The sequence below is a fragment of the Orussus abietinus genome, unplaced genomic scaffold (genome assembly GCF_000612105.2).
Source record: "Orussus abietinus isolate OABI.00-Male unplaced genomic scaffold, Oabi_2.0 scaffold96, whole genome shotgun sequence".
NCBI classification, from domain to species: Eukaryota; Metazoa; Arthropoda; class Insecta; order Hymenoptera; family Orussidae; genus Orussus; species Orussus abietinus.
This window is the reverse complement of record NW_019394284.1, coordinates 389653-409273: the sequence shown is the minus strand read 5'-3', so window position 1 is coordinate 409273 and position 19621 is coordinate 389653. Positions and strand designations below refer to the sequence as shown.

Sequence of the window (19621 nt, the reverse complement as noted above, 5' to 3'; positions counted from 1 at the left end):
GATCTAAATAGGTGAAACTATAATTTACTTATTGTTAGAAATTAAGCAGAGTTTAGAGGATTAACACAAACGTGACTTGATTGAATACTTCGACTGAAAAACGATTCTCTTGAACCAAATGTGTCAATTGATCTTTCCTTTGGGAAAATATAAATGTATTTACTTAATCTGGATAGGTTTCTTAAAGAAGAGATCAATGAGCCTGTCCAGAAAATCTAATGGATTTACGCGCTTCTAGATCGATTTCTGCGCTTCAATTAAAATGATTCTTATCGAGAAGTTAATCGATTGTTTCGTTGGAAAAGTATTTGAATTAAATTCTCTGTAACACAACTAACGCGGATCGAGTTAATAATCTGACAATTTGAATTAACATTATTTAATTGACTCAATCAAGTTCAGAGGATTCATAGATCGGATAAAATGAAATATTGACCGCTAAGTGAGGTTAGCACTATTCAGCTCTGATTCCATATCAGACTGATTAGACCGCGGTGACCATTCAAAATCTGTACGGTAACCATTACAATCGCAATTCTTTCTAAAACCTAATAATTCCAACCCTTCTTTACAAACATATGTCTACCGTCAATAATTTCTTCATCCACCTTTTGCTGATTAAAATTGCTCAAGGAGCCAGTGATTTTCCAAAAACATAACCTCATCGCAACGTTATAAACATCCCCAGTAGCATAGAATAATTTCTAAACATTTCTTTGTAATCTTTGCAAAATATCTCAAGCGACAGATTTTTTAAGATTTCTTGTAGATTTCATTCGAAGATATTTGAAATATTTGTTGAAAATCTCAATGACATATTTAGTTTCAATAATTTATAAACATCTAGAGAAATTATATTTTTGAACTCGTGAATATAATAAAAATACATTTTTTACTTCGCGACAATTATTGGACACTTCATTTGGTATATAATAACACGAGAAATTTTTCTAATATTTTCCTTCCACTATTTCATTATAGGAGCAAAACGTGTGATTTTGATTTTAAATATTTTTAAAACATTTATAATGTATTCGGCAGATAATATTTAAAAAATACTCGTACTAAAATGAAATGAAATGTTTTGTATATCTAGTAGAAAACTATTATGAAAACACATGGAGCTAATATCATATAAATACTATAGAGATAATATTCTAAAGTAAGCGTTTTGCAAATATTTCAAATGTCTGGTAAATATTTACAAAATGTACGATATTCGTTAAATATATAGAAAATATAGGACAAATGTTTTGTGCTACTAGGGATGGATCTAGAAATAAAGGGATAGATCATAAAGTTAAATTCTAGACAAGGGAACTGAAGCACAAAACGTAAAGGGAGAGGGCTACAACGGTCATTGTTTGTTGCTACACGCGCGCGCGCGCGTGCGCAATGCGTGCAATCTTATATTTATAAACAGTGACAGCAAAAGCGTATATACAGTACCCTCTTTGAAATACCAGGAAGCATGTGCCGAAAGGTTCACGCAGAAAAAGAATAAGATTCATTGAACAAAATCGTTTGATTGACAGCATTTGGTCAATTTCAGGAAATGTTTTGGTTAAATGAACCGAATTCCAGTTCACTTGACCAAGCTGGGTGCTTCAATGAACTGAAGCATTTATATAAATCATTGTGCTAATTTCAAAAAATATTTTCGTCAAAAAACCAAATATTTTGGTTAAATGCACCAAATTACTTTAATATTTCACGTGATCTATCACAATACTCGATATGATGAACAAAAAATTATGAACCGAAGGATTTTGTCGTGTTAACAAAATATTTGACTGTCTGTATAATAACCATGTTGCATGGTCGAACCAACAAGAATGTTGCTAATTCAATTAAATATTTTTCTGCGTATATAGAGATTGTGAAATTGTGTCGTACATTGGGTTTAAGGACGTAAAAATTGGAACCTACGATATTGAACGAGTACTGAAGGGACTTGTGCACGCGTGAATCCGTGTAACGTGGCTAAGCGAATAAAAATTTGCGTTGCAAATACACGCGTAATTGTGCATTTTATTCAGTTCGACGCAACAATTCGCAACTGTTTCTTCAGATTCAATTATTAACTCATTGTCTTAGTAAACAATATGATAAGACCTATGCTTGTTATGTATGTTCTCGAAATCAGAGAACTTTTATTTGTATGCTTTGTAAACGCATTAAGGCATCGATACGTTAATTACACGAATAACCGCGTATTTCAGGATACGTGATATAGAGACTTCCAGTAAAAATTGCAAACGACAATAACAATTACCGTGCACTTCAAATCGTTTTTTAACGCGATGGCAACGGAAAATGGTCGCCGCTTGTTCCTTCCCCTTAAGTTTTGAGCTTTACTCATGTAGCGATACTTTACTAAGTCCCTTCGTTCTTAGACCGTGTCCGAATTCGCTTAAGTACGTAATATACACGAGGTACCGCATTACATACCAGACACATGGGACTCGAAAAGCTCTTGTATGCATATTACGCACATGCGCAAAAGAGGATCGGGCGATGCGCGAAATTTTCAAATGAATTTCTCTTACCATTGGAATTACCCTTGTTATATCTACGGCGACATATACTGTAATGTGTCATTTCAAGAAAAGTTTTGTTATTTCACGTGCTGCACCGAATAATTAGTTACACCACTTGATTAATTTTTCAAATTATTTTTATAGGATAAGCAGTGTTAACTTATAGCAAACATTTTCCTGGTTACGATATTTTCTTGAATCGATAAAATGCCATTATATGGCTGTTACCATGATGCACTGATAGTTTGTTCTAAAAAGCGACTAGGACTATTATCATTAGAAATAAACAATTAATTAAATTTATATTTTTGAAATTAATAGAATTGAAGATATGACGTAAACGAATTTAGGCGATTGGATCAAATACTGGGATGGTCGGAAAAGGGGCGAGAAGGTTACATTGTCGCAAAATTTCATTTATTACTTTCGGTGCTTGCGCCTTAGCAGCAATGGGAGGAGTTAGTACAAAATTAGTACACGCTAAACGCAACTTTTGACGAATTCGGATACGACCTTAAGATCCATGGTCATAATTATCCTCACCGTGCCGCCGAAACAAATTAAAGAAATATCGAGTGGCGGATTCGTGAAAACTTATTAGAGTTCCCGAGTCAACTGCGATACTTTCAGCAATGACAAGTAGTTTCGCCATTAAGATGATATGAAAGGCGCTGAGAAATTTTATAGTCATCGATAAAATAAAATTCATCTATACCCTTTTTGGGGGAATGCCGTTTTGAATACTCAAATGGGAACATAAGCTGGCGCGTCCCGTTACCAGCATTTATATTTATCTTGAAGTCTTTTACAGTCTACATTGAGAATTATACGAACTGATGCGTTCCATATGTCATTTTGATAAAGGAGTGATAAAAAGATCGACGTAAAACTGTCGAAATCCCGTGAATCCATTATTCTAACGACTGTTTAGGACCAACGTCGCCATCTGTGACGATTACCTGCAACTAAATTTTTGGTCTAAGAACACGTGTGAGCCCCGAAACGAGCCAGCATTCTCTTGCAATCATTGGTAAAAGTATTTTCCATATTTCCCCATATGACTCTGAAACAGTCCATTTCCACGGTATTCAACATTGTTCTAGCTAGGTCCTGAAACTCTTAATTTTCGATTCTAACCCTCTAAGAAGCGTAAAACATCGTAAACGTGCCCAGACCCTGCCATGATGGTTCTAGTCCATACTAAGTAAATAAATTTACTATAAAAAATGAAATTTCATGAGTTCCAGGACCTAGTTTAGACTCCCCATATTCCCGTGGTAAGATTTGAAACGAATCAGTACCCCCAATTCGGAGAATACTTTCCCCAACGATTTAACCTCTCAGATAAGTATATATAGGCTCTCTTTCATATCACCTTAAAGCGTCCGTATAAATAAGTCACAACGAACCCTGCCATCAGTCGTAGAAACCTCGTTAGTAACGTATTATTTATCTTATTACGTCTAACACTATGATTATTGTGCTTGCCCTGGGTCGGGGCGTATCGTGGAGTTAGCGTTACTATTTTCATCGCTATCAGACTTCTCGTTCCCGTAAATAGAAAATCGGCCTATCGTGGACGGGCCGCGATAAATTCGCGATTTCCTGCGGCCGCAGTGACATCGATTGCCGCTCCCGCTCGCTCGTTATTCCCCTCGTTTGATTTTCCTCCTTTTGCCTGACGATAAATCGGAGAGTGATCCTTTCTTCCCTCTCTTTTTTCCTCTCTCTAAATGTACAGTCCGATCGCACGCTGGTCAACTTTACATGCCGGTCGATTTACAATTTTTTACGGCTTTGCGAGGCGCCGCCCGGTGGCGGACCAGCCGGGATAAACGATTCATTGAATTACGAACAATTAATTGATATACATCGATACGTTAATTGAATCCCTCCCCAGGGGAGGATCGACATCGATCGGGCGTCTGGGAAGTGACTGCCGTTTCTCTTAGACCGGTCTATCCCTTCTTTCGCGAGGGCGGCTGAGAATGGACGCTAAATCCTGGAAAGAACTTGCACCGCGTATGCCAACTTGCGACTGTCCTGGCGTCAACTACCAGCGACTGGGAAGAAGGAGAATGATAATGGACAGTTTTAACGTTATTTAAATATTTGTCGAGCGCGCTCTCCACAGCGAATGACGTTTTTTGACTGACCATTTCGGTCGCGTCCCGATCTCGAAGCCCTTTTAACTTTTCGAGGCACGGTGGTATTAACACTAGATTGCCGGAACGAGTCAATTTGACTCATTTATTGCTATATATATATATATATAGAAAAACTTAAATAATTTATCTTTAAAACATATGTTGGTTTTTAATAAAATTATGAAATGTATACAAATGCTAATTCCTTCCTCTCCCCCCTCCTTAGTTCCAAATATCCATATGTGCTATACCTATTTTGACGGATGTGAGTCAAATTGACTCATTAAATATTTTTAAAGTTGGTCGTTTTACCCACATGTAACTTATTTCTTGTCCATAGAAATTTGTTGTAAACAATCCGATTCGATAGTTTTCATGTTCAAACTTGTCAATTTACTAGTTAGATATCTATTGCAAACTTGCACATTCGATACTGTGACATTATTTGTTGCAAGTCTTTTTTGTTGAAAGCTTTTATGAAAGCTGTGATAAAAAATTCTTTGCGTTCTTCCATTTCGATTTATGGCATTGGAGAGAGTAATGCATTTTTAGTAACACAAAAGAAAATAAATTTCATACATTATTTTTTAACAATTTTTGCGTACCAAGGTAATTTCAGAATTTATTTATAAGAGGTATTTACGTAAATGTAAATAAATATTTTAGTTCTAGATAAGGGTTGCTATTATGACAAAAAATGTAGGAGATCTAGAATTGCGAAAAAAACTGACCCAAATAAGAGAAAACCAATCAGATATCGAATCCGATGCATCTGATACCGAACTATATGAAATAGAGAATCAAGCTGATAGGATTGAATTTTCGAGCAGTAAAGATGAAAATCATCATACAGCTCCTAGAAAAAGAAGAGCTTGTTTTTTATCTGAATGTGAATCAAGGGCTAGTGATAGCGATCTTTATATAACTCTTGGCAAAAAAAGAGTACGATATATTCCTGATTTTGAAACCGGAAGTGAATTAGACCCTGCAGATAGATCCGATAATGAAGAAATTTCAACACAAAGGGCTGCTGATGGGACATTATGGGAAACATTGAAAGATGGTAAAAATATTGGTAGATTTTCCGATCATATCAAATTCAAAGACGTCTCAGGGCCAACTTCCTACGCCACAAAAGAAATATTGTACTTTATACTGTAAAAAGTGCTTCCAGAATATATATGTAACAATTGTTTTGAATAAAGTTTTATTTTTTGTTAAACTCCATTTTGATGTTTGAGTCAAATTGACATTCCATTTCAGGCAAAATAGGTATATGCCCAAAATACGGCAATCTAGTGTTAAAAGTGTCCCACCTTTTTAATGCGTGAATATGCACGGTGGGACTATTCGAGTCCCACCCTATAACAAGAAACTTAATTGAATTATTATTATTTTTCTTATGTTTTTATATTATGTTATTCCTTTATTAATGAAAATATATCAACTTTGTTCAATTTAAAAAGAAATGAGTTTTCAGTGCAACATGGGCCTTTTTATTTTCTAAAATTAGGTGTTTTAAAGGGTTAAGGGGATGTGAAAGTGGTATCTGAGGGGTCGATCGTTCATGAAACTTTACGCTGAACTGGGGGTACCGAACCGTTTCTAATTTTATACCGCGAATATGGAGTTTATAATGAAGGTCCTGACGCTCATGAAATTACATTTCTTATACAATATTTTAGAAATACTCATAAACAAGTTTTTAAACAATTGAAATTTCATGAGTGGCAGGACCTTTCTTATAGGCTCCATATTCGCGTTGTAAAGTTTATAACGATTCGGGAAACCCTGTGCGAAGAAAAGTTTCATAAAGAAAAACTCTTCGAGGTCACTTTCATATCGCTTTAAGGTGATGTGAAAGTACCGTCCGAAGGGCATCGTTTTTGACCCTGCTCTCTGAACCGGGTGTATCGAATAATCTGAAATATTATCTCGTGAATGCGAAGACTCTAGGAAAGGTTCTGACACCCACGAAATTTCCGTGTTTTATTTATTTAATAAACTTTTCTTTATTTCCTTTTTGTAGAGCGTGGAATTTTGCGGACGTCAAGAGCTTCCCTAGGGCCTCCATATCCAAGTGGTAGAATGTCAAATAATTAGGTACAGACAGTTGGGAAAAATGTTTCATAAACGATTGACCTCTCCGGATTCATCTTTCGCATCACCTTAAGAGGTTACACTACCTTGATGCTTCGAATTTTTGGTACAAACTAACGGAAAATTAAGTATTTGGCAATGAACATTTATTGTACAGTGTCAGTCATGAATGCCTTCCCTTCACTTCGCATTAAAGTAGAAGAGAAAAGTGTTCTTTATCGAACAAAACGTCGTCACTGGGATTGGAACCCCTAAGCATCTTTACCGACAGCGCCTAATCGGTGTACAGGATTACTGCAAGACAGTAGTTATCCAGGACAAAAAGCCAAAAATATTAATTTTCTATATGATGCTGAGGTTTACTAAAGAAATATGTAGGCATTTTGTAGTATATTAACAACTGCCTTTGCTACGAATATTTTTATAGTACATTTTTAGGTGAAAAGTTACATCTTTTCCTTCAAGTATTCATCATTTTCACAAAGAACCATATTAAAAAAAACCTGCATATTTATTTAGCTAAAGGCATATAGAAAATTAACATTTTTGTTTCTTTTTTCTGGCTATAGCCAAATTTGCAGTTACTCTGTACGCCGATTTGGCGCTCCAGAAAAATATTTTCGTGGACCAGCTTTGAGCGACGTCATTGGATTAAAAAAATGTATAAACCATTTTTTTACCCTTGTACTTTAACACTTGTACACAAAGTGTTTATTTGTAGATATTTTATATTATTTGTCGTTTTCTAAAAAAAGTAATTCTCAAACATAACAGTCTTTCTACGGCATTAAAGTGGTGTAATCTCTTGAAGCTTGTCTTATCATGGCAACATCCGTCAACGACTAACAATAAGACGTAAGAGAAAGATCACGAACGGTCGTAATGTTATTTAAATAATATTTGCTGAAGGCGCAGAATGACTGATAATAATTTTATCTCAAGCTTCAACTTCGTTCGATAATTTTGAGTCAAGTCAGCTAAATGAAGAGCCTTGCTCGATCTAGCGAGCAGAAATTTGAGCTTCTTTCCACAGTTCTCTTTTCATTAAAAGATAAAACCAAACTGTTTGAGGTCCTTACATTTATTTAACAATATTTAAAGAAAGGTAACTTAGGCTGACTAAATCTCTTACGCCTCCATCCTGGTGTGAAATTTCCTCAGTCAAATTAAGTTAAAACAAAAAAACCACTGATTTTCATAATCCATAAAGAATCCTTAATCGAATCAACTACGGACATAACGAAAAATCATTATTAATGCAAGGGCGACATTCAGACGAAAAAAAGAATTTGTTAATGAAACTTTATGGTAAAGAACATCGTGGTAAAAAAAGAAACAGTATTGATAAAAGTACATGCACCGGAGCAGTTCATGCAGTAGAGACAGTTAAGGGGATATGAAAATGGTATCCGAAGGGTTAATCGCATATGAAACTTTTCTTAGATCTGGGTGTGCTGAATCATTTCAAACTTTACAACGTACACGTGAAAGCTATAAAAAAGGTCCTGACACTCGTGAATTTTCAGTATTTATATTGTAAACTTTGAATCGACTCAGCACACCCAATTTGGAGGAACGTTTCATAAACGAGACCTCTTTGACGCCACTTTCACATGCCTTTACGGGGATCTGAAAGTGGCATCTGAGGGGTAAATCGTTCATGAAACTTTTCTCCGAACTGGGTCTACCGAATAGTTTAAAGCTTTACAACGTCAATATGGAAGCTATAAAGAAGGTTCTGACAGCCATGAAATTTCATTTTTGATGAAAAATGTTAAAAATGTCTATAAATAAATTTAAAAACATGAAATATCATGGGTGTCAGGACCTTCCTTATAGCCTCCATATTCACGTTGTAAAATTTGAAACGATTCGGTTCATTCAGTTCGGAGAAAGGTTTCATAAACGAGACCTCTTGGACGCCACTTTCACATCCCCTTCCGGAGATCTGAAAGTGGCATCTGAGGGGTAAATCGTTCATGAAACTTTTCTCCGAACTGGGTCTACCGAATAGTTTAAAGCTTTACAACGTGAATATGGAAGCTATAAAGAAGGTTCTGACGCCCATGAAATTTCATTTTTGATGAAAAATTTTAAAAATGTCTATAAATAAATTTAAAAACATGAAATATCATGGGTGTTAGGACCTTTCTTATAGCCTCCATATTCACGTTGTAAAATTTGAAACGATTCGGTTTATTCAGTTCGGAGGAAAGTTTCATATACGAGACTTCTTTGACGCCTGTTTCACATCACCTTAACTGAGAGGTGTACCCCACATTTAAAGTCAATCGGATAAATAGTTCGAGTTAAACACATTAGCAGTTTCAATAAAGTTATTTTGAGAAATACGCGTTTATAAAACTTCCCATAAGCTTTTAAGTACAATATAAGAGAAATTCTGCATCTACCTTTAATCGGTGACCCCTGGACCTATAAACATCCTTCTTCTTCTTAGTGTTCTCCATTAATGACAAAAATGAGAACATCGATATTTACGATTTTCTGAACCAATCAGGGCCCTTAAAATCATTGTACTGAGAATACTTTTGTAAATATAAGTTGCATTTTTTAATTCACACTTGTACAATGTCTATGGAAGAAGTTACTTTCATGACCGATGTGACCCTTATTTTAAAATTCACTATTGTTAGAAGTGTTCAAAGTTACGTGAACGATCAATCTTTTTGTTGATAACGCACATTTTTAATATCTGCAGCTTGTTGCTTAACAATGTTTACGGAAGTGTCGATCTGTATCGCTTAGAAGGACTTTGTACCATTGATTAACTTCGTTCCCAATGTTCTAACCAACTTACATAAATAGTCTATGTTTATACCAATAACATACATTTTTAACGTAGTTTCTATCATTCTCATCCTTGACTTTCATGACGAAGAACTAGTTCAAACTTGAAGTTCCTTTTTGAGATGTTGAAACGTCCAATCGTGTCGCAATTTCGAATACCGCAGTGCAAGTTCGAGAATATGTTTCATGCAATGATTTGTATCAGTTTATTGCAACGTGGTCCGGAGATCATTAGTATAAACTCGATATCCTGACGTTGGTGCTTCAGAATTTCTATTGATACGGTTTTTTCGAATAATGTATGTCAACAGTCCTCGATATTTAATTAATGCATACACCGTGCAGCAGGTTCTGCATCAACAGATGTTTTTGAACTAATTTGGCACAAGATAAAGAAGTCGTCGGCAGACTTTATTGAATAGAGTCCTGTATTGGAAATCATTTGGGAGGTGATTTAAGAGGATAGGCCACCCCAGATTAATAAAAAAATTGCTGTTACTTTTTTCTTCAATTGTTTTTTTTTCTTAATTTTTTTAATCAATTAAATATGATACAAATGGTTTTAGAACAAAGAATTATTAATTGTACGCAGAGAAAATCATTTTCAGAACCTTAAATGCGTTTCCTTTAAAATGGCATTTCAACACTCGGTATACAGTGTAATTCTTATCGTTTTTATCCAATTTACCATAAATGTTCGTAGAATACTCTTTAATACATTCTGTTGCAAGGTGTGTAGGTTTTCTGCAAAATATTGAAAAATCTTTCTGGAATTAACACTCTTATATGTACATTTTAGAGCAAAAATGTTAAATTCAGTAAACACCACCACCATTTTCAAGAAAATCGATATTTAAAAAACATCCTACGTTGTTGAACAGTCTTTCAAGGGTAGGTAATGAAATTTTTTTTGGTTTTGCTCCATAATAAACCTGGCAGAAATGCTGTACACCATTTTGCGTCCGCAAAAAGAGATGGTTAGGCAATTGGGTTAGGACGTCGCCATTTGTACATGAAAAAAAGAAAAAAAAAATTGTTATACTCTTCAATATATATCTAATAAAGTCCTCCAAACAGATGTTTCGTAAAGAAATTTATTTAGCCTCAATAAATATTTAACTATAGGTTTGATTTTAATACCTTAGGGTGGCATAACCCCTTAAAGAGTCAAAAAGAGACAGTACATCTTCAATTGCAGTCCTTCGAATAAGCTGGCATATTGCATACACGAAAATTCATCATAACAATTTCTGCATTAAACTTCCGAGCACGTAATACAATGCTGCATAATTCCGGACAAAGTTTACGAGGGTGCATACCTAACAATGTGCCGAGTTGCAAGGTGAAATCTTAAATGACAAGAAAATACGTACATAACAGTCGAAAATTCGACCGTGATAGATGCTACAAACACGCAATATCTATATAATTAGTTTCACTGAATGGTTCTGCAAACCCCGTGCCCAAATTTTTCGTTAGTGACACTCCACCGTAACAAATTAATCACTCCCTATTTCTAGATTATTTACAGGCATTCTTGTAGCACCGCGTTGATTAATAAACTGCAATCTAATACAAATTACACTACAAAATGAACTTCGAATGGTTTTGAACAACTTGTCAGACACTTATCAACTTATCAGACATTTCACCGACTCCTATCGCAGTCACCAAAATTATTACATCGCAGCCGAACACTGTGCAACGAGTGCACACGGTGTACATCGTCACAATTCTCACCGCCCTTCGAAACGCAGATTTAACACTAAAACTACCAATCCGGTCAAATGATTTAAAATGTCCACGTAAAATAATTCTTTAACTTTACCGCGTTACCTCAATTGATTTCTCTACCAGTCCTATAAAATGTATAAAATCAATTTTGTATTACCTATTTCTTTTACAGCACGATTTGTTCCTAGATATGTCGGCTGGTAATTATGAAAGTGGTCTAAATAAAAAATATAGGAACATGAATTTATTCCATATCTCGTGTTACATACATTAAACATACATTAACGTGAAATTAGTTTCGCAACGAGAAAAGTGACCTTGGCCACTTTCACAATCATCGGCACATATGTACACATCCTATCCCTATTTCTACCGTTACCGGTCATTTGACCGAATCTCTAAAATCTTAATTCTAAACAAATTCGAGTATGCTCCCCGACATCATTTCATTCCATACATAGATGTCGACACCCGCAGGGCAAATTTGGGTATTCTCCTTTCATTTATTTCTGTCGGTTGAGTATTGTCACCCTACCATCGATATTCATCGCGTGCACATATTTCCTCAGCTACGTGTAGATCTTCGCGCCTACGATAGCGCGATCAGTTCAATTGGAAACAATACATAACTGTTGAAATTAAAATGAAAAAGAAATAACACATTTTCATTGAATTATTATTTCAAAGTCATTTCATTCATCATCGCCCTTAGTAAATTGACACCATTACTTGCATTCATCGGATGAAAATATAAGATTTATTTAAAAACCGGCCATTTAACCGGTCCCGGTAGGAATAGGTACGTATACATCGGTAGTTTTAGTGCTACATTCTTCCTTACATTTTTCCGAAATATATCCTGCCTTGGGAAATTCGCCTAAGCGACTGGAGCCGGCGGTCCACCTCTTCGGGGGCATCTGGAGCATCGGAGGGAAATCTTCTCGACGACCTAACACCGCAGGCAACCCCTGAAGGACCCACTTCTGAAATCGCAGCTTCCGACACTCCGGAGCTCGCGATCCTTGGATGGGCAGGATCGCTCGTCCCATCAGACGTGATCGCCCCAGATGACGGCCTTCTTGGCTCGGTCCACGGACGCAAGGAGGGCGCCATGGGGATGCCAGGACACCGCCGACACGGGGGATCTGCGAACAAAACGGGATCATTCTACGATGAAAGATCGTGCCACGTGAATTCTGGGCTCAGTATTCCACTCAATGCGCTGTCAAAATGAGGTCTCGAGTCCAGAGGGGTGGACCTCCATTCACCCGGGATGCTGCTGAGTCAATATGCATGACCTCTTTAGGCTGCATAGACGCTCAAGTCCCGTCGGTCAGATCAACATTAGAACTACCGAGCCCAGTCAAAATGACGTGTTTTAGATGGCCTACCGCAGCCAAAAAAATCCGCCGGTAGTTCTAAGGTCAAGACGGTATCCTACTGTGACATTTTTAGAAACTCGAAAACTTTATTCAAGTGAAACTTCTTTTAGCAGGGGGTAAGCTTCATTCGCGACACCAAAAAGCGTCACGATGAAGAATACTGGTAGGGAAGGTACAAAATGTGATGGGCTTTCGTGTCGCGGTTCCATATTACATTATACTCTCCTCACTCTTCCTAGGGAGAGAGAGTAGGCATACAACGTGACGCGTTTTCGAGTCGTAGCTAGCGGTTATTTTTATACAATATACTGCTATGGCACCCCCACTCCTCCCTGCTGAGACTGGGGAGTAAGGCATGCCTTGTGACGCTATTTCGAGTCGCTAGCAGCCGCGTCTGCTACCCTGCCTCTACTCCCTGACTAATGAGAAAGATATTGTCGAAAAGTGTTGTGAAAGTACATAACAAGTAGAAGTTTTACAAATTCATAATTTTAATCATTTAAAATTGGTTATGGCGAAAACAGCAACTAAACGAGCAAAGGCGTAATAAGCCACTGAAACAGCCAGCAGACAAATTGCCATCGTTGTCACGAATACAGAGGATGGCAAAAAAACTATTTATTTAACGTTACCTTCTCCCAACCTTACTCTCATTCAAAGAAGTTTCACATCTAACGCGCACCCTGTTTTTCGTTTTAAAAAACAGGTTAGACCTTTAAAATTACACGCAAAATATTCGGTATAAAAAATCACAATACTTTTAGATGTGCAGCGTCTGAAACGAAGTATCGCTCGCTAAATGGGCGACCGCACTGACCTAGCTGAGTAGCGTCGCGTCCTTCTTTCATTTTTTTTAATTGCATTTTCGATATAATAAAAATTGAGCTTGTTCACGCCAAAGGCTGGGGCATCCCGACCTTAGTGATTTTTATAAAAATTTGTAACTGTAAATGTCCTTTGCATATTTTTTCTTTTAATCAAAAGTATTCCCTGACTTCGGAAAGGTCTGCATCACTGCATCAACTCCTTGTTTTATGATTTTATTTGTGCCATACTCGATCATAGTATGTACATTCGAGCTACTGCGAGCTTCACTTGCAATACTTATGCTTGGTCCGTAAAAAATGTCGGAAGTAAAAGATTCTTGTATCGCAATAGATTAAGTACCTGTCATCTTAAACTACATTTAGCAAGCGAGTCAAAGTGCACGTCAGCGTATTTTTCACTTAAATCTGTTTCAGAAAAGTGTTCCGGTCGCCTCGATCCCTAGTTAAATTTCCTGCTAATATCACCCAATTAAGAGGATATGAAAGTCGTTAAGAAATTGAATCGACGTCGATGAAGTAAAATTCATCTATACCCTTTTTGGGAGGAATACCGTTTTGAATACTCAACTGGGAACATAAGCTGGCGCGTTCCATTACCGACATTTATATTTATGTTGAAGTTGTTTACAGTCTACGTTGAGAATTATTGGAACTGAAGCGTTCCATATGTTATTTCGATAAAACAATGATAAAAAGTTCGGTGTAAAACTGTCGAAATCCCGTGAATTCATTATTCTAACGACTGTTTAAAACCAACGTCGCCATCTGTGACGTTTAGCTGCAACTAAATTATTGCTCTAAAAACAAGCGTTAGCTGCAGAACAAGCCAGCATTCTCTTGCTATCGTTGGTGAAAGTATTTACCACATTTTCCCATCTAACTTTGTAATATTCCATTTCTATGATATTCTAAATTGTTCGAGCTTGGTCCTGAAACTCTTCATTTTTGATTCTAAGCCTCCAAGAAGCGTAAAACATCAAAAACGTGCACGGACCACGCCATGTTGGTTCTAGTCCATGATAAGTAAATAAATTTAGTATAAAAAATGAAATTTCATGAGTTCCAAGACCTACTTTAGGGCCTCCATATTCCCGTGGTAAAATTTGAAACGAATCGGTACACCCAATTCGGAGAATACTTTCCCCAACGATTTGACTTCTCAGATATAATGTATATTGCTAGATATAATGTATATAGGCTAACTCTTTCATACCCTCTTAAACTCGTGATAAAGTTTAGTTCCTGCCCCAGAGAGGCGATGTCCGGGAAAATTCGTTAGTGACTGCACACTCGCTCGTGTTTCTTTTTCCCCCTTGAAGCACCCTGCGAGGCGGGTGTCTTAGTAGCTGTCCACTAGGATTTGCATATTAATTCAGGAATTAAGGTGCTGTGAAAGGCGCGGAGAAATTTAATCGACGTCGGTAAAAAATATTATTTTAACTGATATTCCATCAGAAAGAACGAGCGACGTTAACAACATTTATATTTAGATTGAAAGCTGTGCCTCCTGGATTGAATACACTGAGAGAAAAATGCAGTTAAATTAACTATTTTTTTAATTAGTCCTCCTAGTTAAAAAAGAACTCGGATACTTCTTACAATAAAATTAACTTTTTTTCTGGACTAGGAAATCTAGGGATAGTTGCTATATTTTTTTACCTTTTGGGAATAGTAAAATGAACAATTCTACGTTTACTATACATTCAAAGGAAGAATAACAAAACCTTTCAATACTTATGTTGTAAAATTTCATTTTATTATTGTTAACGGAGTATATCGGCAAATATTTTACATGCCCAGATAGTATTGTTAACCGTCATGAATAGTTCTGTTAAATATGAATTCATTTGCCGAAAATATTTTTTGTAATTCTTGATGTTTATTAAACTTATCATGCTTCATTTGTAGGTATTCTCGCATGTCTTGACGTCAGTTAGGGATGGAGAAGTATCTTATATGCAAACGAGCGATCCGTATCGTTTGCGAGAAATCCTCGCCATCTATCGGAGCCATCGAAACTATTTTCAAGAAAGTTTTTAGAAACGTTGGGTACAAATTGGAAGTTGATTTAACCAAACCACAATGGTAAACGGTTATACTAGCAATGTTGTTGCAGTTTCTAAAAGTAGAGTACATAACAATATCTTGCAACATTAGTTAACAATATTTAAAAGATAACCTAGATATTCCAAAATGTTAAAAACCTTTACTATAAATATGGTTACCGTTCCTACAAAATTTGTACAAAAGCCAGGAGGATGCCCAGCTATTGAAAAATAGTCGCAGCTACCAATTTGTAGTAAATCAAACGATAAATTGCGCTCATTTAACAAAAATGGTTCTAATGGTGTCATATTATTCAGTTCACCAGCTCTTTTTTTCTCGGTGTATTATACGGAACGGCATACATCGTATGTCGTTTCAATAGAATGATTACAAAGAGCTCGAAGTAAAACTCAAGAAATCCCCTGAATTCCTGATTCCTGAAACTCTAATTGACTGTGGTGCCATCTGTTACATCTAACAGCAGCAAAATGTTGGGTCTAAGAGTACTTGCTGAACTTTTCTCAACATATTCCATGCGAATCCGTAATGTTCTAATTTTTTTCGATCTGAGCATATTTATTTAAAGTATGTAGCCCTGTAGCAAGAAATATTGGTACTAGCTTGGTATATTGCTGGCCCAATATCATTGAAGAATATAATATTATCAATTACTAGCCGACATTGAACTAATACAATGCTTCGTGTTCCCGTAAATATTATATCCAATATATTGGTATAATATAGGAGAAATATGGCTAGGCACAGGATATTTTGTTATGGTACAGTGGCGGACATAAATGCCAGTGCTCGTACCCTGGCGATACGATCTCCACAAGGAAGGCAGGGTACGTTGCAATACTGGAATATGTGTATATAATTCGTATATCACGATGGAATATTCTGCCAATAAATCATAATATTCACATATCAATATCAAAGCAATTCTAATAATTTTTAGCCGCTATATGACCTACAGTTGACGAATATTGTACCAAATACTAATTATTGCTACACGGGTACGCAAGAATTCATACGAAAGTCTTCGAAATTTTGAACAAAACAGATAGATGGTAAGATGAGAAAAGAAATGAGGACAAATATTAACAAATGTCCCGCAATGCGCTTTTCTCAAAATACGTACAATTGCGTATACGTATATAATTGAAAATCAGTCTAAAAAAATATCCAAGTTTCCGTATATATGCTGAATGACGTAGAGTCGTAAAAGTACCTTTGCACAGAATTGCTTATAAATTCTCCCAGGTTTTCTGAAAGATTCGTATAAAAAAGATTTAAATAAAAAAAATTTAGTGTAGACGTTCTTTGAAATTCGTACATATACGCGTACATCCCAAACGGAATTTAATAGGAAATTTCGCAATATCGTACCTTGAAAGAAGTTTCGACTACAAGTATACCCTATTTCGAGGAGATACTTTTAATCGCATGGTTGGGCCGAAGAAATTAGCACGGTGCGTGCCTCGTCATCGTCGTCAGGGTGATATTAAGCGATTCCGTGGCCCGCGGGTGATTCGAGTCCAATTATGGGCCGAGATTGTGTTTTCAAAGCGTAATGGACGGGTGAATCGCTGCGACCACTGACTAACTATTACAAAGCGCGCAGCCTCCTCTCAGGGCGTTCTCCATCTCGTGGGAATCGCCAGCGAGTTTCACTCCACGTTTTGCGGGCTTTATTTTCAGATATGCTAGTTACGGAGGGACGAGGAAGGGAAGCAGAGACCTACGGGAATTCGTGAACAACGAACGCTCTCCCCTAGTTCCGCAAGTTGCCAAAGTAAACAATGTTCCGCGGAATATATCGAGTTTGATATCTTAGGATGATCTTTAAAGGTGAAGTGAACGGGACATCCAAGGGGCCTCGTTTATGAAACTTTTCTCCGGACAAGGTGTGTTGCGTACATACATCCTGACACATTAGATTCAATCATATGTTTAACAATCGGATTTCTCAAATTCTCAGGATTTCAGCCCCAATGCCGAGAACAACTTTCCTTCGTGTTTATTTATCGCTTTACAGCGGTCGTAGTAATTTATTTTAAACGTCGAACCGAGCGACGTATATTGCTTCACGCTCACGGTTTCATTTATTTTCAAAACAACCTTTGGATTTGCTAAATTTCCGGTTTCAAATGGTCCAACCCTAATGAACCCATAAAAAGGTGGACTCCAAGGCGCCCAAGTGTTGGACTACCTAGTGGTACTGGGAATTTTCCGTGCCCGGGCAACTCTTGTCGATCTCGGACGACCCCATGTGCGAGTCACCTGGGACACTCAAGGACGAAGTAAAGGGCGGCACCTAAAAATTTGGCACGTCCAAGGGAGTTAACCAATCGGCATTGGAGGAATCCCTCCTTTACATTTTTTAGGGGTTTTTCCGGAGAAAATTCAAGTAATTTTAGAATTTCCAACATTACTCCTCCCACGCGATTCTCTGATTCGAGAATCTCAAATTTGTTAGAATCCCACTCTGCGAGGGAGGCATGCGGACGCTACCTTCGAGAGCTTTGCGAGCCTCGAAGAGCGTCACTTGGTTCACTACTTTCAATCGGTCGACTTGGTTCCCACATTTTAACCAGTCGACTTGATTCACTAATTTCAACCAGTCAATTCTCAACAAGAGAATATCGCGCACGGATTTCAACAGAAATCACCCGACCATAAGAGCAGCTTAGCGCAGGTCCACATTCATTTAAAAACCAGCCGTACAATATTGAGTTGGCGTACGGTCGTCGCGTTATCTTCGTGTTCGCGAGTTTAATTGCAAATCGCGAGGTCCCGGATTTACGCCCCGAGGACAGCAACAAACGCTCACGTGGACGACGCGACGGTACAAGGTGCACGGAATCGTTTGAAATTTTCCCAATTGATTGTTGTATCTCGGAGGAAGGTTCCGATATCCCTGGAATTTTAATTTCTTTTAACGTTGTTTGCAAACATTTTTTTTTTCTTTTTATGGAGAACGAAATATCATGGGCGTTAGGGAGTACCTTAGGGTCTCCATGGTCACGTGATGAAATTTCAAACGACTCAGTATATTTAGATTGTTGCAAGGTTTTATAAACGATTGACTCGACACGTGATACTTCCCTAGTAGCACAAAATATTTGTCCTATATTTTCTATATATTTAACGAATATCGTAAATTTTGTAAATATTTACCAGACATTTGAAATATTTGCAAAAGGTTCACTTTAAAATATTATCTCTGTAATATTCATATAATATTACCTCCGTGTGTTTTCATAATATTTTTCNTTTATAAATTATTGAAACTAAATATGTCATTGAGATTTTCAACAAATATTTCAAATATCTTTGAATGAAATGTACAAGAAATCATAAAAAATCTGTCGCTCGAGATATTTAGCAAAGATTACATACAAATATTTAGAAATTATTCTATGCTACTAGGGTTTAAGGTGAAGTGAAACACGTCGAGGAACTTGATCGACGTCAATAAAGAAGATTTTTCTAAGTACCTACGGGGCCGACGTTCGTTTTTATATTGACAGCTAGGCCGAATTATATTGGATATTGTACTAAATGGCATACTCCATCTGTCACTTTCGTACAATAATTACAAAGTAATCGGAGTAGAACTCCATAAATCCCCTGGATTCATAGTTTTAGAGGTCCAGATTGACTGCAGAGGGGCCCCCTACGCCATCTGTGATTTCCGTGTCAACTAAATTTTTACTCCTAGACCTCGTATTCCCACCGTCTTAGCATAGAAGCGCGTAAGACACTTTTCTTGCCCGTATCCCGTTCAAATGCGAGTTTATCAATTACCAGAGTGTTCTAAATTGTCGTAAAATTGTCCTGACCCTTTCGTTTCTCATATCAGGGCCTTCAATAATTGCATATTGATCGAAATATAAGAGCTCGACGCCATTTTGGTTCTGATCTGGGCTAAGTTAAAAAATTTTGTTGTCAAAAATCCAAATTTTGAAAGTGTCAGAACAATTCTTAGATGATCACGAGTCATGTGTCAAAGTTTCGGACAGTTTGGTCCAATA

General features: G+C 36.9%; 1 protein-coding gene across 1 annotated transcript in view; it reads right to left on the bottom strand.

Moving 5' to 3' along the window:
* Positions 1-8984: 8984 nt before the first annotated feature.
* The window catches only part of LOC105698991 (autophagy-related protein 16-1), a 187503-nt gene continuing 176866 nt past the window's right edge, over positions 8985-19621 (bottom strand). Inside the window, exon 6 of the mRNA XM_012423667.1 lies at positions 8985-12474. Coding sequence (XP_012279090.1) covers positions 12378-12474 — 97 coding nt within the window. The 3' untranslated portion in view covers positions 8985-12377. The remainder of the gene's footprint in view (positions 12475-19621) is intronic.